At 38.0% G+C, this 22,640-nt stretch overlaps 1 protein-coding gene, 2 non-coding genes and 1 pseudogene across 4 annotated transcripts; 1 reads left to right on the top strand and 3 right to left on the bottom strand.

The window, feature by feature from the left end:
* Nucleotides 1–201: 201 nt before the first annotated feature.
* Nucleotides 202–22,391, bottom strand: TERB2 (telomere repeat binding bouquet formation protein 2). 2 transcript variants are annotated; one of them, XM_054450915.1, is made up of 8 exons: nucleotides 22,296–22,362; nucleotides 22,101–22,182; nucleotides 20,575–20,714; nucleotides 17,492–17,553; nucleotides 13,230–13,315; nucleotides 5,491–5,579; nucleotides 3,279–3,371; nucleotides 208–953 (listed from the first exon to the last, which is right to left on the bottom strand). In XM_054450915.1, the coding sequence occupies exons 1-8, from the start codon at nucleotides 22,357–22,359 to the stop codon at nucleotides 811–813; spliced, it is 759 nt and encodes a 252-aa protein (XP_054306890.1). In that variant the 5' UTR covers nucleotides 22,360–22,362; the 3' UTR covers nucleotides 208–810. The 2 variants fall into 2 exon arrangements, with proteins under 2 accessions (XP_054306891.1, XP_054306890.1); XM_054450916.1 differs by lacking the exon at nucleotides 3,279–3,371 and having other exon boundaries at nucleotides 202–953; nucleotides 22,296–22,391.
* LOC129014755 (U6 spliceosomal RNA) lies at nucleotides 5,785–5,888 on the bottom strand. Its single transcript, XR_008494299.1, has one exon. It is a non-coding gene; the product is annotated as a U6 spliceosomal RNA (small nuclear RNA).
* On the top strand, nucleotides 8,373–9,397 carry LOC129014500 (5-azacytidine-induced protein 2-like; annotated as a pseudogene).
* Nucleotides 16,166–16,268, bottom strand: LOC129014753 (U6 spliceosomal RNA). The gene has a single exon (XR_008494297.1). It is a non-coding gene; the product is annotated as a U6 spliceosomal RNA (small nuclear RNA).
* Nucleotides 22,392–22,640: the final 249 nt, after the last annotated feature.

The raw sequence follows: 22,640 nt of genomic DNA, 5'->3' as shown, positions 1-22,640 counted from the left end.
TGCCTAGAAAATCAAGAGGGTTGTGTTCCAATTCTGTTTTGGCCCCCAGTTAGTCCCCCTAAGTAAGACATCTTCTCAAGGTCCTTATTTCCTCATTAAAAACAATAAGTGAACTGGACTCGTTCTTTAAGTTCCTTTCTAGAACTGTGATTCTAAGGTGACTTGCAGGTTCATCTAACAAGACATGACACTCATAGTCTGTTTATGTTAAGTCACTTTTGAAATATTTATTATCAGAAACCATCCAACATGAAATATGAATTATTAAAATGTTTTTCTCCATGTTTCAAACCAGAACAGTAATTCAGAATTCAACTAGCATCCTAATTTTTAAAATCAAAATAAGATGACCAGAATAATAAAACTTAGTATTCACAGTATTCAATCTAGAAAAAATATAATTAATAGAATGTTAAAGCCAAAAGAACATTTGAAAGACAGAAAGAGAGATGGGGAGGAGAGAAAGAGAGAGAGAGAGAAAAGAGAAAGCAAGAAAGAGAAAGAGAGAAAGAGGAGGAGGAGGAGGATTGAGAGATGGAGAGTTTGAGATTGAGATTTCTTATGAAATATATTTTAATGGCAATTACTCATTAACAACTGTGCATTGAGAATATTTGAACACATTGTTAAAAGCTAGGGGAAAAAATGTCAAAACACAGAACCAAAATGATTCTGTATTTCCTAAAGATATACTTTGAGAAACAAAAATTATTTCCCATTTCTCTATCCCCCAGTACCAAAAGGGAGCATTTTATGCTATGCACATCTGTATAATATTTTATAGAAAATAAATGCCAAGGTATTTACAATTTAATATTTCCTCTTCAATTTGTTTTTTATAGCAGACATATTAATTTCATTTTGAACATGATATGCCAAATATCCTGAGCTTCCAGGAATGAAGTCATGTAACTCCCCAAGGAATTTCTTCATGACATCAATTGATATATAACCTACAAAATAAAATTTAAAAAAATAGGTATATACTTCAAACCCACTCATACTATTTGCTTTTCAGTGTCTTTGATTTATTAGAGTTAACACTTCTAAAGAATGTTTTTAGAAAAGAAGTAAAAAGAAGAAATAATACCAGTGAGAAGATTCTCCATGAAACCTTATAATTATCAGGGAACACCTCCTCTTCCCCTCCCACAACTTTCTGCCACCTTTTAAAAGATTAAAAGGTGGATTAAAGCCGCTTTGACTATTGAGATTGTGAAGTCTAGGTTGGGGCTAGAACGTAAAAGTACTTAGACCAAAATAACTGGGAAGAGTTTCTAGCTTAGACGGTAATCACTTAGAACTATCCATCCAACTAGCTACTAACAGTGCAAACAGTTCATCTTCCCTGTTCCAGCAGGCAACACTTTCCTGCACTGCTAACACTAGAATAGGATTCTTTTAACAAAAAAAAGTCAATGAAAAATCGATGTTATTGCTCAGTCAACAAAGATAATGGGTGAGAGTAATTTTGATATCAATTAGTTATCCAAAACAGGTATGAGTCATATAAAAAAAACACTGCCTCAGCTTAAGGACTCTATGACTAAGCAATATTAACTTGATATCAATTGCTTACTATTTAAATGATTACATTTTATGTGTAACACAAGTGTTTGTGGCTTTTACTAAAATTGAAATCTAATTTAAAAATAAATATAGTGTGAAAAAAATTCTGGTAGAGCTCGAGGATGACTGAATTTAGAACACCATACCATCAAGATCAACAGGATATCCATGCATATTGTTTAATCATTTTTAATAAAAATAATAAATTCACAGTTAATAAATTAACTGTCAATCCAAGCACATAAAATTGACTAGTATCTTTAAAGATATTTTAATCATGGTCATTTACTTTAGGAGCTCTTGAAGCACTATTACTATACTCTATGAGTTCATAATCTTTGCCTAATGGCTATGTATCTGTGTAAAATAAACTAGTGCAGAAGAATATCACTATTAGTGTTTAGTTAATTGCACATATACACTGTGTGAAACCTCTGAAGATGTGTGAGGATAGGAATTTAAAAATTACTACATTAGTAAAAAATATTCTTGTAAGTATAAGAAGGATAGGACATTTATGGCATCAGAAATAGATTATTGTAGATTTTTGAATAGTTAAGGACTTTAGGATGAAATGGAAAGAAACCTAATTTAAACTAACTTAAACAAAAGGGGAGTTTACTGGAAGGACATTGCCATATCATCTGAGCTGTGAGGAAGGCAGGCATATTGCTGGGACTCAGAGTTAATTAGAACCAGCTATGATCGCTCTCACCAGTCTGAAGTTTTTAGGGTTTTTTTTCTGGTGTGTGTGTGTGTGTGTGCGTGTGTGTGTGTGTGTGTGTTGACAGGGTCTTATTTTGTTGCCCATGCTGGAGTGCAGTGGCACTATCACACCTCACTGCAGCCTTGGTCTCAAGTTTTGCTCTATGTATTAGCCTCATTTTCCTTTTTGGAGGCAAGTTGGCTTTCTTTTCATGGTAGAAAATATGGCCAATGACAGCTCCTAAGTTTTACATCTTAGAGTTTTGATCACGTAAATGAGAATGACTTGATTTGCTATGTTCCACATCTAAAAATCCAGAAGAAGATCTGCAATTAGCCCGGTTCAAATTAGGCATTCACTCTCAAAGCAAATGTTGAGGGTGGGGAGCAAGCTCATGTTTAAAAAAATGTCTGTTCCTGTGTTATCCAGATAAATTGGGAGGGAGAAGGGAATTCCTAAGAAAGGCACTCCTGGTGGACAGTCCCACATGCATCTGTGATAGCCAGCCACCCAGCGGCCCCAACTGATCCCCACCTCCTGATATTCACAGTCCACTACCATTTTGTACTTGGTTTGATCTGTATAACCAATGGCATATGACAGAAGTGATGCAACGTCACTTCTGAGAGTCGGATGTAAAAAAGACTCTGGCTTTTTTCCTTGGGCATGCTCTTTCTTATTCTTGGATTTTTCACTCTGAGGGAAGCAAACTACCTACCATGTTGTGGATGGTCCTTATGGAGAGGCCCATTTGGTGAAGAGTTGAAGCCTTTGGCCAAAATCCAGCAAGGACCCAACACCTGCTAATAACCACTTGAGTGAGGTTTGAAGTGGATTTTCCAGTCCCAGTTGTGCCTTGGAATGACTGCACTCCAGCTGACAACTTGACTGCAACCTTACAAAAGGCTATGAGACAGAAGCACCCAGCTAAGATACTCCTGGATTTCTGACCTTAGAAACTGAAATAATAAATGTTCACTGGGTCAGGTGCGGTGGCTCGTACCTGGAATCCCAGCACTTTGGGAGGCCAAGGCAGGAGGATTGCTTGAGCCCAGGAGTTCGAGACCAGCCTGGGCAACACAGTGAGACCTCATCTCTATAATAAACAAATAAATAAATGTTCATTGTTTTAAGCTGCTAAGTTTCGGAGCACTTTGATTTACATCATAAATAACTAACACAGCATCTACTATAGATTTCCAAACTTTTAATTATCAGAACCTTTTGATTTGAAAATTGTTGCCAGCAAAGTATTTAAAATTATTAGTAATTTCTTTCTTACTCTTATTCATCACATATGTAACTGTCAATCAGAACTTCTTATCATGGGTGATAATAAGTGATATTAGTCTGAGAAAATTTAATTCCAGTCAAAAGCTGAAAACGAAACAAAAACTCTTGATGATTTAGGGGATATTTGGCAATGTCTAGGGACATTTTTGGTTGTCACAACGGGGAGAGAGATGGGTGATGCTATTGGTATCTAGTGGGCAGAGGCCAAGGTAAATATGCTATAATGCACAGGACTGACACTCACCTACCCTCGCCCAAACAAAGAATTATCTGGCCTAAAATGCCAGTAGCGCCAAAACTGAGAAACCCTGTTCTAGGCTATTGCCCCAACTTGTATTTTCTATAACTAAAGACCACAATTAATTCTATTTTCAGACATTTAACAGTCAATGTGTTGAACCCAACCCATTCCAAAGAAGAGATAGTGAAGTTTTAGTCACAAAAATTGATACCACAGCCTAAATTAGAACTCTTAGTCACTAAATGTTTAATTAACACAAGCTGATTTTTTCCAACAAGAAGTTATTCCTTCCTGTGCAAGCAGATGGGCATGATAAAAAAGAGAAGTACTTGTCATTTCACATCAAAATTAAAAACAAATACATTATCTCTAAAAATGAAGATTTCTTCCAAGAAATTGCTATTATTTAATGCAGAAATACAAAAAAGGAAATTTATTCAATTGAGCAAATAAAAAGATTAAAAATTTTTACTTTAGTTCTACCAATAAAATTCACAACAGAGTATTACCACAGGTTGAAATCATACTTTTAAAATTCTGACTAATTTTTAAATAGTTTTTTAAAATTTGTTTTTGTGTTACACTGTTATGTCTTTATGAACAATCAGACTGTTTCTTTATCCAGCAATAATACAAAAAGCAGCACTATTACATGTCCAAATGTAGGTATATGTCCTTATCTATGGCTGATTTTAATATTTATCATTGCTCTCTTAAATATATTAATAAGTGTTTGGTAAGTCCAAATGAATAGGGATAGTAATATGGCAAGACATCTAGGATCTAGGAAACTGTGGACTAGCTGCAAGAGGTAGTTTTAACATTGCTGAATAAAGAGAAAATGATAAATATAAAAATTATTTTTTAAATAAGCTTTCAAAAACCCATACTTTAAAAATTGCTCTTTTAAAAGCAATTTAAAAAAAAATCTCTATTTTTAAAATTGTTATCAATGACTCCACTGAATACTATTCAGATCAAAGTATCTAAATTTCCATCTCACTCAACACAATTGAAATCCCAATGGCCACTTTTCAGTTGGTTCCCTTGGTTCTATCCTCTCAATGTCAGCCGTGGTTAGTTGTCTTCTCTTTATGTAGGGCACTAGGATAGGAAACCCAAATAAGGAGTCCATGGACATCTGGGTAATCCACCTATAGGCTTCTGGGCATCTGTGAGCCTTTTACAATTATATGTAAAGTTTGTGTGTTATGTTTTTGTTTGGTTTTTAAAATATTTATATATTTGATATTGAATGGAATGACAGTGTGTGTGTTATGTTTCTATGTGTGTATGCTAAGGAAAGGGGCCTATGTTTCATCAGATTCTCAAAAGAAACTCTGATTGGAGCTGTTCATATAATTTATCTTCCAAACTGGGACCCCTGAGAATTAAAAACTAATGCCAGAACAACAGCATAAACTGGGACTGTCTCATGTAAATAGGGACATGTGGTCACCCTACCTTGATACCATTGTTTTAGCACAGAAAATATAAAAGCATATTCCTGGGTCAATTCTGCAGGTAATTTATTCAATATGTAAGTGACGTGTCCTCCATTACCAGGCTTACTAGAGAAGGCTCTACTCTCTAGGTATCTGAAGTACAACAGCTTTATTCAACACAATATTCCCTTGTTTCTTTCCTACCTGAGTTTACTCTAAATTTTATTTTAAACTACCTGTTACCATGTTGTTAACTGGGTAATTCTGTAGAGGTAAGTACATCTGCTTTTCTACAACTGGAGTTCTTGTAAAATGCTTTTCTGGGCTGTAAAATAAAGCATACAGAAAGTCACACATACATAGTATATATATGTCTATATGTATTACATTTATATTAAAGTATATTTATAAATAAATATTTATAATACATATTTACATTTACTATAGTATATTACACCACATATGTATATATTTGGATTTGTTTTACAAGTAAGAACTTATTCCAGGCAATATATATAGTGATTTTTAAAAAATATATAGAATGCTTCACAAATTTGCATGTCGTCCTTGCGCAGGGGCCATGCTAACCTCTGAATAGTTCCGGTTTCGGTATATGTGCCGTCAAAGTGAGCACATATATAGTAATTTAATTGCTCTTTGATCAGACTTCAGTCTTAATGGGTGAAAATGTTAATTATGAACTTTTTTTGTGCTTTTAAGTAATATAAAAACCCATATAGATATTCTAGTGTTCTTGGCCACTTCACAAAACAAGTATTTGAGTCTATAGAGTCCTGGGTCTTTTTCTCAATATCCCTGAAAGTACAATAATGCAATACTATATATTTAGACAAAATACACATATACATATACAATATTAAATCTGCCAAAAGAAAAGCATAGTAGATTCTATTTTAAATGATCACAACATTTTTGTTAGTGTTCAAATAATTGGGCCTCTATTAACTAGTATTTCCATAGTTTACTATAACAAATAAAAACTGATGTCTAGGCCAGGCGCAGTGGCTCACACCTGTACATCCAGCACTTTGGGAGGCCGAGGCAGGTGGATCACCTGAGGTCAGGAGTTCGAGACCAGCCTGGCCAACATGGTGAAACCCCATCTCTACTAAAAATACAAATCAGCTTGGTGTGGTGGCACGCACCTGTAATCCCAGCTACTCAGAAGGTTGAGGCAGGCGAATCGCTTGAACCCAGGAGGCAGAGGTTGCAGTGAGCCAAGATCGTGCCACTGCACTCCAGCTTGGGCAACAGAGCGAGACTCCTCTCAAAAAAAAAACAATTGATGTTCTAATTATACAATTATAAAATCTAAAAATATATATATTCTTATTTTTAAAAGCTAAAAGGTGGCCAGGAACAGTGGTTCACGCCTGTAATCCCAGCATTTTGGGAGACAGAGGCGGGCGGATCACTTAAGGTCAGGAGTTTGAGACCACCCTGGCCAACATGGTGAAACGCTGTCTCTACTAAAAATACAAAAATTAGCCAGGTGTGGTGGCGGGCAGCTGTATTCCCAGCTATTCGGGAGGCTGAGGCAAGAGAATTACTTGAACCTGGGAGGTGGAGGTTGCAGTGAGCCGAGATGGCGCCACTGAACTCCAGCCTAGGTGACAGAGCCAGACTCTGTCGCAAAAAAAAAAAAGCTAAAAGGATCTCAACTAAAAGATCCTATTTTCATTCATGTCGTTTTGAACAGTCAGTATTCAAAAATGACAATGTTTACTATACTCAGACCACATATAACTAACAATATAATTGTATAAAAATAAAAACCTCAATAATTAAAAATTGGAGTCATCCTTAAATTTATTATTTTCCTAAAAATCTAGAAGTACACTGAGTAATAGCAAAGGCTTTATTTTCCATTTTTAAGGCCTGGTGCAGTAGCTCACGCCTGTAATCCCAGCACTTTGGGAGGCCGAGGTGGGTGGATCACCTGAGGTCAGAAGTTCACAACCGGCCTGGCCAACATGGTGAAACCCTGTCTCTAATAAAAATACAAAAAATTAGCTGGGCGTGGTGGCACATGCCTGTAATCCCAGCTACTCAGGAGGCTGAAGCAGGAGAATCACTTGAACCTGGGAGGCGGAGGTTGCAGTGAGCCGAGATCGCACCATTGCACTCCAGCCTGGGCAACAAGAGCGAAACTCTATCTCAAAAAAAAAAAAGCTTCTATTTCATTTAAACTCTCCCAAAAGAAACTCTACTCATCAGCATGAGGTCCTACAAATAAAGCAAAATTGTGTTCCCAGAAAAGTCAGGGACCACCCACTATTTAATTCTGGCCAAACAATAAGAGATAAAGGGAAAAAGGGGGGTGGGGATGAAAAGGAAGAGCTATTGTGAAAGAAGGAATACTTTCATTATTTTATTTTATTTTTTTTTTTTTTTCGGAGGACAGAGTCTTGCTCTGTCACCCAGGCTGGAGTGCAGTGGCACGGTCTCGGCTCACTGCAAGCTCAGGCCTCCCAGGTTCAGGCCATTTTCCTGCCTCAGCCTCCCAAGTAGCTGGGACTACAGGCGTCCGCCACCACACCTGGCTAATTTTTTGTATTTTTAGTAGAGACAGGGTTTAACCATGTTTGCCAGGATGGTCTCGATCTCCTGACCTCGTGATCCACCCACCTGGGCCTCCCAAAGTGCTGGGATTACAGGCGTGAGCCACCGCACCCAGCTGGAATACTTTCATTATTAACAAATGATATGACTATGTACCCTGAAGAGCCAAGAGAATCCATTAAAATATCCTTAGAATCAATTAAAATATTCTTAGAATATTAAGGAATTCCAGATGGGTAGATATAAAACCAATATCCTCAATTCAATAACTCAGAGTGGCTGCTTTTGCTGGCAAAGTGGAGGTATCTTCAAGGAAATCTGAACCCGTGGTGATCCCTGGCAACCCGATCTGTTTTTGTCTGTTTCTAAACATTAGGGAATGGAAACTAGGTGGTGGCCCCAAGTAGCCTGGTTTCAGGCTCTCTTGGATGCACTGATAGAAGGTGATACCTGTATGCTAAATTATGAGAAAACCCCAGCAACTCCAGTTTCAACATATTGAGGAGATGCTTCTGTTGCTTCCCAATTTGCCCATATGAAGACATCAAAAAAGGACTTAAGGATTCAGAGAAAGAGAAATCTTATGTTAAAGAAAAAAATTAGATTTTTGGAAGAAACGCTTATAGGAGCTCAATTAGATGAAGAAACAAGTTTTGTGGAATACCAACAAGTAAATAAGGCCTATTATGTATATTGAAAGATTTGCATTGAGAGATGATTTAAACAGCAAATTGGATAAAATGAGTAAACACAACTCTGAATCTTTAAAAGTATTGAATAAACAGATGCAGTCTAAAGAAGTAGAACTCTAGCTAAGGACAGAGGTGGAAACTCAGCTGGTGATGAGGAATTTCAATCCACCTTCATCAAACTGGGAGGTGGAAAAGTTAAGCTGTGACCTGAAGATCCATGGTTTGGAACAAGAGTTGATGAGGAAAGAAGGTAATGATCTCAAAATAGAACTACTCAAAAACCAAACAAACCTATCTGTATCAGGAAGACAATCTTGAAGAGCAGAGATCTCTGAAGAGTAAGAACTTCAAGTGATAATACGCAGAATGTATACTGGCAACTGGAGAGATAAATGTCTATTTTATATCTGGTGACTCAAGTGCTAGCTGAACTATTAAGAAAACTGAAAACCCCAACTGCAATCAAGAAAGCCTGCACCTCAGTAGGATGCATTGAAGACCCTTGGAAAGACAGCACAAAACTACACATGATGAATTTTACTGCAACATACACAAGACATCCCCTTCTCTCACCAAATGGCAAAGCTCTTTTTTATACTACATCTTCCCCTTTACCAGGAGATATAAAGGTTTTATCAGAGAAAGCAGTCCTCCAATCATGGACAGATAATGAGAGAGCCATTCCTAATGAGGGCACACACTCTTATGGCAGAAACTCTCTGGAAGATCATTTTGAGTATTCCCAATCCCTCCTGACTCAAGTGAGACAGCATTTAGGGAAATTAAAGTAAAATTTTGCCTTTTAACCAATGTACCACTACTGCATTACTTGGATCAACATAATCAAAATTTCCTTTATAAGACTTAACTCTGAAGAGATTCATCATTTGATCACAAGGACACTGTCTCTCAGTGGTTCTCTCAAGAAATTCTTAACAAACTAAACATAGATTTTGATTAAAATTTTGTAGAGTTCTTTAGTACATGCATTTGAACATACTGTATGATATTATGTAGTTTATTTCCAGTATGAAAGAATACCCTCCAGCTCCATATTCTAAGAAACAGATATATGCTACTAATTTTTTTTTTTTTTTTGATACATGGCCTCACTCTTTCACCTTGGTTGAAGCACAGTGGAATGACCATAGATAGCTCACTGCAAACCTCAACTCCTGGGCTTAAGCAATCCTCCTGCCCCAGCCTCCCAAGTAGCTAGGACTACAGGAGTACACCACTACACCCAGTTAATTTTTTTTTTATCTTTTGTAGCAATTGGCTTTCTGTATGTTGCTCAGACTGGTCTTGAACTCCTGGACTCAAGCTATCCTCATGCCTCAGCCTTCCAAAGTGCTGGGATTACAGGTGTGAACCACCATGCCTGGCCTGCTACTGTACTAATTAATAAATACCTTGGGCCCAAAAGTTAAAGACCAGCCTCAGCAACATAGTGAGATGCCATCTTGACAAAAAAAAATTTAATTAGGCTGGGCAAGTTGGCGCACACCTATAATCCCAGCACTTTAGGAGGCCTAGGAGGGTGGATTGCTTGAGGCCAGGAGTTTGAGACCAGCCTGGCCAACATGGCAAAAACAAGTTTCTATTAAAAATACCCAAAAAAATTGGCTAGGCGTGGTGGTACACACCTGTAGTCCCAGCTACTCAGAAAGCTGAGGCACGAAAGTCACTTGAACCCAGGAGGTGGAGGGTGCAGAGGATATAGTGAGCCAAGATTGTGCCACTGCACTCCAGCCTGGGTGACAGAGCGAGACCCTGTCTAATTAATTTTTTTAATTAGCCAGGCATTGTGGCACACATCTGCGGTCCTAGCTACTCAGGAGGCTGAGGTGGGAGGATTGCCTGAATTCCTGGGAGTTCCAGGTTGCAGTGAGCTATGATCATGCTATCTCACTGCAGCTTGGGTGACACAGCAAGATCCTGTTTCTCTCTCTCTCTCTCTCTCTCACACACACACACACACACACACACAAATTAAGTAAATAAATAAACATAAGGGGTTTAAGAAAGAAAAAAAAACTCCTCTTTATACCATAATTTCCACATCTGAGAATTTACATGAAGAAAACTATCAAAAAAGTAGAGCAAGATTTATTTTTAAAAAGATGTTCATGGAAGTGTCATAAAAGTAACAAATTCTAGGGCAGGTGTGGTGGCTCATGCCTGTAATCCTAGCGGCATTTTGGGAGGCTGAGGAGGGAGGATCTCTCACTTCAGCCTGGGAGGTTGAGGCTGCAGTGAACTGAAATCGTGCCACTGCACTCCAGCCCTGGGGGTCAGAGTGAGCTTTTGTCTCAAAAAAAAAAACAACAAAAAACCAGGTTAAACAAAATGAAATGCCATATGCTGCCATTACACATCATAATATCAAAGAAGATTTTTCGGCCAGGCACGGGTGGTTTATGCCTGTAATCCCAGCACTTTGGGAGGCTGAAGCAGGTAGATCACTTGAGGCCAGGAATTTGAGACCAGCCTGGGCAACATGGCCAAACCCCGTCTCTACTAAAAATACAAACAATTAGCTGGTGTGGTGGGGTGGCATGTGCCTGTAGTCCCAGCTGCTCCGGAGGCCAAGGCACAAGAATTGCTTGAACCCAGGAGGCAGAGGTTGCAGTGAGCCGAGATCACACCACTGCACTCCAGCCTGGGCAACAGAGTAAGATTCTGTCTCAATTAAAAACAAAAAAAAGTTATTACTGGAAAGGTTATTACTGGGAGAGGATTTCGGAGAAATTAGGATTTTATGCTAATTCTGTACTGCCTGATTTTTCGTACATCAAGTTTGTACGATGTAAAAAAAATCAATGTCCCTAGTACTATGCTAACAAATGCTTCAGCAGGTAAATTGAGGGTATATTTTATCTATGTTCACACTGCACCCTCTGGTGTTTCCACAAAGAAAAGGCTCTAAGTAAACACCTACCTAGGGTTTATTCGTATCCTTTGTCCACTTCTGTTGTTTTTGGATTGGACATATTTTTCCCAGATTTATAATACCTCTTTGTATATTAAGGAAATTAGCCCTTATGGGAGAAAAACTTGAAAAAATTATATAAATTACATCATTACTTTTATTTTGAAGAAAGATAACTACTATTTGATCATTTATATTACAGCAGCTAAATACCAGACTGTAGGGTACCCCAGTCCCATCCTCCCCTCCCCCGATTCCACTCCTGGCTTTCTTTCTGTGTCCTGACCAAAAATCACAGAGTGCTTTGACTGCTCTGTGAGACAGCCCAGTGCAGGGTTTTCCCATCGGGCTTGAACTCAAACCAGGACCTTAAACATTTCCAGGCACTGATAAAGGTATCTAGGTTGCTGCTCAAAACATTGAAAGAAACTGGCCTCAGCCCTGAGCCAGATTCCTTAAACCCGCATATAAACTCCATACCCAGACCCCCTCACTGTGGATATACCTAGGTAGAACACCCCTTATATCTTGTCCATTGCAAGGACTGGTGCAATACTCTACAAGTTCCCTCAATAAATGCTTTAGACTGATTACTCTAGTTAGTGGTTCTTTCTTTAGAATCCCAACTGGCCCCAACTTGGGACAGTTTGGGGCACTCCCTTGTGGGGATTCCCCTGCCTCCACTTTTAGGTTGACTCTGGCCACAGGTCTGGAGGGATAAAATATAGACTTCTGAAGAACCAATGTTCCCTATGAATATTTGAAAACCAACTGAATTGGAAAATATGGAACTAGGACTAGATCATGTACAAGCCTGCAATGAGAAGGCCTCTCATAAACTGGTCCTAATATAATGGCAAGGCCATGTTTGTTTGTCTTTTTAAATTAATTTCTTGTTTTTCTTTGAGACAGAGTATTGTTCTGTCACCCAGGCTAGAGTGCAGTGGCGTGATCATGGCTCACTGCGGTCTCAACCTCCTGGGCTCAAACGATCCTCCCACCTCAGCCTCCAAATAGCTGGAACTATAGGTATGTGCCACTATGCCCAGCTAGTATTTTAAATTTTTTATAGAGATGGGGTATCCCTATGCTGCCCAGACTGGTTTCAAATTCCTGGGCTCAAGCGGTCATCCGGCTTCAGCCTCCCTAAGTGCAGAGATTACAAGCATGCGCCACAATGCCCAGTCTAAATTTAATTTCTTAAACCAACGTAATATATTACAAGCAATTTGGAAAGAAGAAGGGAAATCACTCACCACTTTTCATCCTAATAAAATTACTGCTAATATGTAGTGTATTTCCTTCCAAGTAAAAAATATATTTTAAGATTCTTTTGTAGTTCATAAGCATGATGATTGGGTTTTCACACACAGATACATATAATTTTTAAATAATTTATTAACTGTTGTCATAACATACATAAAATCCTTGTCTCCTTTCTGCAGAGACAGTATAGTGTGCTATACTATGAGATAGTATAGTATTCTACATAGTAAATACCTGGTATAGTATTTAATGACTACCATTTAAATAATGGGCTCCGACTCAGTTCAAATCCTGCTTCTCCCGTACTTAATAAAGTTTGTATGACTTTGGGGAAATTGCTTCTCTTTCTAATTATAGATCTCTTTTTTTTTTGTATAATGGGAATGATTATAATGCTATCTATCTCATAGGAAAACTGAAAATTAAATGAGATAAGCACACAATCAGTGCTCACAGATTTCTACATTGAATTGAATATTAATGAAGTTTATGAATTCAATACCTTTCGGATAATTCTTTTTTGTGCTCTGTTGCTAGTTCACTGTTTTCCCTAAGGGTCTTTATTTCATTTGGTGTTACTTCATCATGCTGTGGATAGAAAAATAAATCACATTTTAAAAAATCGTCATACCAGTGATCCAATCAGTAATGTTTTTAAAAAGGAAAAATAAACTGGAAATATATATATCAAAAGCCATAAAAATATTTACACATTTAAGTCCACTTAATCTAGCTTGGTGGAGGAAATTTACAAAATTTTGTCCACACACACATATAATTATACTATATAATTTTAAAGACACATAAAGAAGACCAGAATTTTAAATATACCAGCTGTGGTTATGTCAGATAAGTAAAACTTTAACTGATTTTATTCTCCTTTCAATTATTGAAATTTCCTTTAATGCGGTTATATTACTTTTTAGTCACAAAAATAAGGAAACAAAAAATCTTGCTGCTAATTTAAACTTTCTTAAAATCCTTGACTTAAGGATTCCTGTAAGCTACAAATCAAAAACATAAAGTAAGCTGAACAAAGTATATTTCTCCTTCAAAAGGACAGTGAAGTATTTAGCTGTAAAGATATAAAATAACTAAATGTATGTTAAGTTTTTCTAATTATTCTGTGAAAGCAACTTAGATACTGGTACCTATCACATAATCTACTTATCTTATATACCAGTAAGAAGTTTGGTTTTTTTTCTTTTCTTTTCTTTTTTTTTTTTGAGACAGAGTCTTGCTCTGTCACCCAGGCTGGAGTACAGTGGCACGATTTTGGCTCACTGCAACCTCTGCCTCCCAAGTTCAAGCAATTCTCCTGCCTCAGCCTCTCGAGTAGTTGAGATTACAGGCGCCAGCCACCACATCTGGCTAATTTTTTGTATTTTTAGTAGAGACGGGGTTTTCCCATGTTGCCGAAGCTGGTTTCGAACTCCCAAGCTCAGGCAATCGGCCTGCCTCAGCCTCCCAAAGTGCCAGGATTACAGGTGCGAGCCACCCCGCCCAGCCACCATTAAGAAGTTTCTATATTTAAATAAAAACTTAAATCCACTCCAAACAATAGTAATGCTCCCCAGATTTACCCTTGTTATTGCCATTCAATGAATACCTTCCACGTATATATGCTATGGTTACATTATTATAATTGGCTAATACTCATATCAACCAATATTTTGAAAGAATTGACAAACTCTTTTATCATGTAATAATATAACTTCTAGAGTCAACGTCCATACAAGCATGTTTTAGTAATTTTTTAGTAGAAAAAACATTGGATTGGGTTAGAGCTGAGAAAATTTGGCTCCACTTTGCTAGTATCTGCCAATGTGTACTAAAATGGGTCATTATATTTTCTTTACCTTAGTTTTCTCATGTATAAAGCTAAATGATGAAATTAATGATCTTTAAACTCTAAAGTTGTGGTAGAGTCAATAATTACCACCAAATAATAACCACTGCATTACTGCTCACGTTCCTGGAAACACTGTGAAAAGTCAAGGATTAGATATTTCAGTCCTTAGTACAACATACTATTACCTCTTAGACCAAAAAAAACTGAAAGAAATATTATTTTCAGATGATGATGCCTTGGGAAGAAAAAACAAATTAATGACAGGAATATAAAATATATAAGTTGATAGCCTGATTTTGGACATAATGTAAAGGTTTTCTATATGATATGGCTGTGGGTTTAAAGTTTAAAAAAATAAAACACAAAAATGAAAGATTTTCTCCCTAACTCTTTATTGTGAAAAATTTCAAACTTACCAAAAAGTTAAAGAATAGTACAATAGGCCAGGCGTAGTGGCTCACGCCTGTAATCCCAGCACTTTGGGAGGCCAAGGTGGGCGGATCACGAGGTCAGGAGATTGAGACCATCCTGGCCAACATGGTGAAACCCCGTCTCTACTAAAAATACAAAAAGTAGCTGGGTGTGGTGGCGGGTGCCTGTAATCCCAGCTACTTGGGAGGCTGAGGCAGGAGAATCGCTTGAACCCAGGAGGTGGAGGTCGCAGTAAGCTGAGATCCCGCCACTTCACTCCACCCTGGCAACAGAACGAGACTCCGTCTCAAAAAACAAAAAAAAAAGAATAGTATAATAAATACCATATACCTTTCACCTAGATTCACAAAGTGTTAACATTTCCAACACCCTGAGTGCCTCCTCTCTCTTTTTATTTTTGTGGAACCACTTGAAAACATTTGCAGATATGACATTTCCACTCTCTAATACCTGGCATGTGTTTTCTAAAAATACACGTCGTTTTATCTTTACAACACCACTATCACACTTAAGAAAATAAAATGTAACACAGTATCACCCATTATACAGTTCATTGTTAAATTTTCCCAATTGCTCTCCAAATGTCTTTTATACCTCTTTTTTATGTCTCTCAATCTACCATGCTCCTATTGCTATTTTTGTATTTTATGACATTAACTGATGTTAGAGTCCAGGTCAGTTAATTGTCTTGTGGTATGGTCCATATTCTGGATTTGTCTGAATGTTAACTCATAATTAAATTCGGGTTAAATGTTTTGAACAAGAATACTACACAGATAATATTGTGTATTTATTATATCATATCAGACTGAACATAATGAAAGGTTGCTCCAATATTGGTGATGCTAAGTTTGCTAAGTTAGTTAAATGGTGCCTGCCAGATCGCTCCATTGTAAAGGTATACTGTTTAACTTTGTAACTAATAATCAATCTGTGGGTGATAATTTGAGATCATAGGTTTAGAATGACCTTATCTAAATCAATTATTAAATTGAGGGTTTTAAAAATGGTGATTTTTCTATTTTATCTTTCTTTCTATATTTACCAGCTGCTATTTTTGTAAAAGAAAATTTTCCTTATCCCACCCTCATCTTCCTTATTTTCTTCCTTCTTTCCTTCCTTTTTTCTTTATGTCTGCTTTTGGAGTATCATATACACGTATGGAATGCTTCACAAATTTGCGTGTCATCTTTGCCCGGGGCCATGCTAATCTCTGTATTGTTCCAATTTTAGTATGTGTGCTGCCGAAGCAAGCACATGGATTCTTTTTACCTAACATATTATAATCCATTATTGTCATTATTAGTTTTAATGCTCAATTGTTCCCAAATTTGGCTATTACTTAAAGATTTTGAAGTAAGTCAAAAGCATAAGTAAATCTGAGGCAGGATGGCAAAAGCTACAAAATAGCTATTTTTCCAGTATTGTACACTCTTTTCCTTCTTGTTTTGGTTAATCAGGCAGCCTCTGAACCAGAATAGGTTCAGACAGACTCTTGTACACATTTATTGAGGGGTGTTATTCAAAACATTGAACAAACAGCACATCATAGGAATTAACAAATCAGAGTCTACACTGGTAGTAAAGAACTGGTAAATAGCAGGGCGCGGTGGCCCAGCACTTTGGGAGGCCGAGGCGGGCGGATCACGAGGTCAGGAGATTGAGACCATCCTGGCTAACACGGTGAAACCCTGTTTCTACTAAAAATACAAAAAAAATAGCCGGGCGTGGTGGCTGGCGCCTGTGGTCCCAGCTGCTCTGGAGGCTGAGGCAGGAGAATGGCATGAACCCGGGAGGCGGAGCTTGCAGTGAGCCGAGATCGCACCACTGCACTCCAGTCTAGGCAACAGAGCGAGACTCTGTCTCCAAAAAAAAAAAAAAGAACTGGTAAATACTATGCACCTATTATTCTCTTCTTATTAGTAACAGAAGCAAATTTTCAAGTTTCTTATGGGAATAATTTTATTTATACAAAACAACCTCAATTTTACTAATGTACTACTATAAAACAACGTTGAACCAAGTAATATTCAATAACACCATGCCCTTTAAATTTCTTAATCTGGGCCGGGCACAGTGGCTCACGCCTGTAATCCCAGCACTTTGGGAGGTCAAGGTGGGTGGATCACTTGAGGCTGGGAGTTCAAGACCAGCCTGGCCAACATGGCGAAACCCCATCTCTACTAAAAATACAAAAATTAGCTGGGCGTGGTGGCACACGCCCATAATCCCAGCTACTTTGCAGGCTGAGGCAGGAGAATCGCTTGAACCCAGAAAGCAAAGGTTGCAGTGAGCCGGGATCGCGTCGCTACACCCCAGCCTGGGAGACAGAGTGAGACTCCGTCTCAAAATAAATAAACAAATCTCTTAATCTGACTCATTGGTGCTAACATGTCACAAGTAAACATTTTAAACATAACTTTGCTTTCAGAAAATGTTGAAACTGTAGATTCTAATCAAGTACCTTAATTTACTCTTACCTTTTCTATCAGAAAATGTTGGTCTTGTTCCCAAATAAAACTACCAATTTTTCTTCTTATTTCTGTGGTGAGAAAAACAAATCCAATACCGTTTTTTTTTTTTTTTTAAGAATCTTCTGAATTTTGCTTAAAGTCTGAAATTTCTAGGCCAGTGTTATTCTATTTGCAACAAAATCACATAACACACTTGTTAAAATGCGGATTCCTATTGAATCAGATCATTGAGGAGGAGCTCTGGAATTTGCATTTCTAACAAACTGTCCAGATGATTCTAATACACTTTGCTAATCATTGTTGTAGACTTTTCCTGCTAGAATATATCTATATCTATATTTGTATCTCTATATACATTAGATGTGTGTGTGTATATATATATATATATATATCATTGAGGTATGTTCATCCACTCTTCTTTTATATCTATATTTGTATCTACATATATATTAAATATACATCAGTATCTATATCTGTATCATTAGATATACATTAGATGTATATGTATATATGTATGTATAGATATACCTCTGCATTTATAGATATATCTCTCTTTACATAATAATGCATATGTATCTATATAATGCATGGATATATATTAGATGTATATCTAATGTCTATATAGCTATAGATATTGATACAGATACACATATATAGATATAGATATAAATGAAGGGTGGATGAACAATATGTCTTGTAAACATGGTAGTACAGGAATTCTACAATGGTCAGTATGTCAAAGGACAATGTCATCATCCAAACTCAATGATCTCAAAAGTTTTCACAGTAGCCAAAAGGACAAAAAAGGTAATATTACTCTAGACTTTTGCTGTCCAGTATGGCAGCCACTAGCTACATGTAGGTACTGAGCACTGGAAATGTGTGGTTAATCCAAATTGAGAGGTGCTGTAAGTATAAAATAAATACAGGATTTTGAAGACTTAGTATCAAAAACAGAATGTAAGGTATTTCAATTTTTATAGATTATATATTGAAATAATATTTTAGATATATTAGGTTAAATAAATATATTTCTAAAATTAATTCTACTCAATTATGTAATTAATTTTTTTTAGAGAAGGGGGTCTCACTATGTTGCCCAGGCTGGAATGCAGTGGCTATTCACAGGGGTGATCATGGTGCATTGCAGCCTCAAATTCCTGGGCTCAAGGGATCCTCCCACCTCAGCCTCTAGAGTAGCTGGGATTACAGGTGCATGCCACCTCACCCAGTTATTTTTTATTCTTAGTAATGTGACTACTAGAAAATGTAAAATTCATATGTGGCTCACATTTACATCTCACACTTCTACTAGACAATAGGCAGATTAAAAAGGTATACTTTTAATTTTTTAAAAGCAGCATGTTTTCATTTAAAACAGATTTTTGAAAATTTAAATACATGTTAACATAAGATGCTAAACTCAAAGACAGAATAGGAGTGATAATTTAAAATCATATAAGTAAATAGGAGTGATAAATTAAATCACAGCCATGCTACAATATAAGCTCCTTGAAGGTGGGTATTCACTGATTGGCACAAGTAGTTTTTAAAATCAATTCCCCCATCCAGTCATTAATTGATATATGTAACGACTTAGAACAATTTAGTGTTATTACTTATAAGTAAGTTTCACCAGGACATCGACTATGGAAAGAAACAAATCTCTGGGGTTTCTAATGGCTCTTTTATAGAAATAATTTTTAAGTTGTTTGTTTTCTTTTCTTTTTAATACTCTCCTCACTGGGAATATGTACTCAGCTTCAATCTGTCTTTCTGGAGATGAACACGTATCTACGATATGTATGATAACACGTATCTTGATATGTAGGCAAGCTACATATCAAGAATTGATATGCTTGCCAGCTACATATCAAGAATTGGGTAATAATACAAAACCTACCCATGGGGTAGTTAAAGTTAGCCCAGGCCAGGGGCAGTGACTCACGCCTGTATTCCCAGCACTTTGGGGGGCTGAGGTGGGCAGATCACTTGAGGTCAGGAATTCAAGACCAGCCTGGCCAACTTGGTGAAACCCTATGTCTACTAAAAATATAAAAATTAGCCTGGTGTGGTGGTGGGCGCCTATAGTCCCAGCTACTTAGGAGGCTGAGGCAGGAGAATCGCTTGAACCCAGGAAGTGGAGGTTGCAGTGAGCTGAGATCACACCACTGCACTCCAGCCTGGACAACAGAGTAAGACTCCATCTCAAAATAATAATAATAATAAAGTTAACTCAGAAAAATAGGCAGGATTTGGGTAGAAGAATGGGATAAGAAAGGGTGTTCCAAGCAGGGAAAACTAAAAGAACCAATCTCAGAAGCAGTTTATTTACTTCCCCACCTTATTTCCTAGGGCTGCTGAAAAAATTGATGTGAAAGTGCTTTCAAATGTATTTTAAAAAATACAAATACATGGGTTCATTATCATAACCAATCTTTAAATATCAGAAGAAAAAATTAGAAAAATAATGAAGAGATTCAAAAGTAGCAAAGAATACATTTATTAAATGCTCACATCAGACACCTTAATACATTATCTTATTTTTAGAAATAATTTGAAATTATTAAAATAAATAGAGACAGGGTCTCACCATGTTACCCTGTTGCCCAGTGTAGTCTTGAAGTCCTGGGCTCAAGTGATCCGCCCGCCTCAGTTTCCCAAAGTGCTGGGATTACAGGCACACCCTACCGCACCCGGCCTATTATCTCATTTTATCCTCAAAACAACTTCAGAGAAGTAACTTGCTAAATGATCACAAAACTAGTAAGCATATAGATCTTAGCCTGTGAAGGCAAGATCTGCATCTGTTTTATTCTCCACTGAATCCCCAGCACCTACCCAGGTTGAAACCTGGCACACAGGAAGAGCTCAATGAATGTATGAATAAACAATACACAAACAAAGTCAGGATATGCACCCAAGGCAATCTGATCCAAAGTCCATGCTTTTTCCACTTATGTTAAATAGATACAAAGTTCAAAAATATGTGACTGAGAACAAAATAAGTACAGTTGAATTTGGCTGTTTAACAGAGATTAGCCAGATTTGGCTGTCTGACAGGGATTGGCTAAATGATCTTTGCTAACCTTTTTGCAGGCACGCAGGAGGAAGAATGAAATGACCCAAAGCCACTGAGTTTTTTATTTCGGCATTAGCTACTGCAGAGAGATAGTAGGCATGAAAAACTGTAGCATTATCTTCTATGTAATCAAGGCTCTGATATATTCTAGGAGAAAGAAAGGAAATATTTTAGGTTATGAAAGAAACAAGAATGTATTTAACCTTTCAAAAGAATAAATAAATAACTGGAAGTAGGGAGACGATTACATTGAAGTGTACATGTATGCTGTCCTTTTCTGGCAAGGAAGGAAAAACATATGGCATAAGATACTATTTTCTGGGGGCCTATATCTGGCGCATCTCAGCTTTACAGGGTCGGTTAATGATCATATGAATTAGGAAACTTGATCTAAAACGGTCGTGTTCACTGGGCATCAACAGTGGATTGAGCTAACAGCCTATGGGGCTTATCCATGGTCATTGCTATAAAGAGGGATCAATTAATCCTGAGGTGAGGAGTGTGCATGCAATCAGAGAAAGCTTCACATATAGAAAGCAACATCTTTTCTATAGGTGGAGATAAGAAGAGCATTACAAGAAAAAGGCATGCATGAAGGTACAATAATGGCAGTTCAGGTTGACTGGGCTACGGAAGGCATGAGAAAAACTGGGAAATAAACAAGGTAGGCACAGTCACGATCTAAATCTGTAGGAAATCAGCAGGGGCAAGGGGCGGGAGTGGGGAAAAGAGGGTGGTAGGGCCCTGATCTGATGTCTGGTTTGTAAACGAAATCTGACAGCCATGTGAAGGGGGATCTCAGGGAACAGATTCGAGGCACAGTAACGGCTTAGGAAGTTACTCTGATAGTCCCGGCGAAAAGGGAATTAATGTGCTACTAAGTTAGTGTCAGTGAGGATGAAGAACAATTATAGGGATCTAATTCATGGTATTCGGCCACTGACTGATTCATGGCCTAGGGTTGTTATTCAAAGTTTTGGAGAACACAGGCCCTGGCGCAGGTATAAGGGGAAATGACAAGATTTGATTTAGACATTGAGTATGAGGGGCCTTCAAGGTGCTACATGCGGGTGTAGAAGAGGCAGCTGGAAACACACACTTGGAATTCAGGAAGAGAGGCCCGAGGACCAGGAGAAGCCTGTGACACTGCAGCAGAAAGGAAAGGAGGTTGTCTATTTCTTTCCCTCAAATCTAGGACTGAAAACTTGCCCGTTTCCAGTCTCATCCTATCGTCAATATTACTTATTTATTTTTTATTTTATTTTATTTTATTATTTTATTTATTTATTTATTTTTTGAGATGGAATCTTGCTCTGTCACCCAGGCTGGAGTGCAGTGGTGCGATCTTGGCTCACTACAACCTCCACCTCCCGAGTTCAAGCGATTCTCCTGCTTCAGTCTTCCAAGTAGCTGGGATTATAGGTGTCCGCCACCGCGCCCAGCCTCATCAATATTTATTAGTGGACTGCAACTTCCATCCCTAACTCCCGGCTCATCCTAACATAAGAGGCACTGCCAGGTCGCCCTCAGTACCTCAGCGTGTCTGGGTGCGAGGCATCACAGCTGAACAAGAAGTCGGCGGCTCGCGGGTCACTGATCGTTCCCCCTTCAGCCACTGTGGAGGTAAAATCACAGGGTGAAACTATCAAGCACCCTGGACCCAAAGCATCAGAGAGAGGAGGATGCACCCCTCACCACCTAACCCGCTGCTTCCACTCAGCTTCCTACCCCAGAATTGCCTCAGATCCCGGCTAACGCTGCCGCAAAACCAACCGCGCTGCCCTTGAAACATGGCGTCGCCAAGCCTGCGGAGACATGAGAGAGAAGGCCACAGAGCTGAGATTCCTGATTGGTTCCAGGTCCAAAGCCAAGCTCGATGATTGGTTCTCAAGAGAAATGGCCGGGAAAGGCCTGAGGCCCTCAGATGAGGGACAGTCACTACCAGACTGAGCTGACTGGTTCTCGGGATCACTTAGGGGCCTCTCAGCCTTCCCCTGATAAGAGGAGGGCGGCGACTCGAGTTGGTGAGGGTTTTTTTGTTTGATTGGTTGATTTTGTTTTAGATTTTTGAGG

The sequence above is a fragment of the Pongo pygmaeus genome, chromosome 16 (assembly GCF_028885625.2).
Source record: "Pongo pygmaeus isolate AG05252 chromosome 16, NHGRI_mPonPyg2-v2.0_pri, whole genome shotgun sequence".
Lineage (NCBI taxonomy): Eukaryota > Metazoa > Chordata > Mammalia > Primates > Hominidae > Pongo > Pongo pygmaeus.
This window is presented reverse-complemented; position numbering and strand designations above follow the sequence as displayed.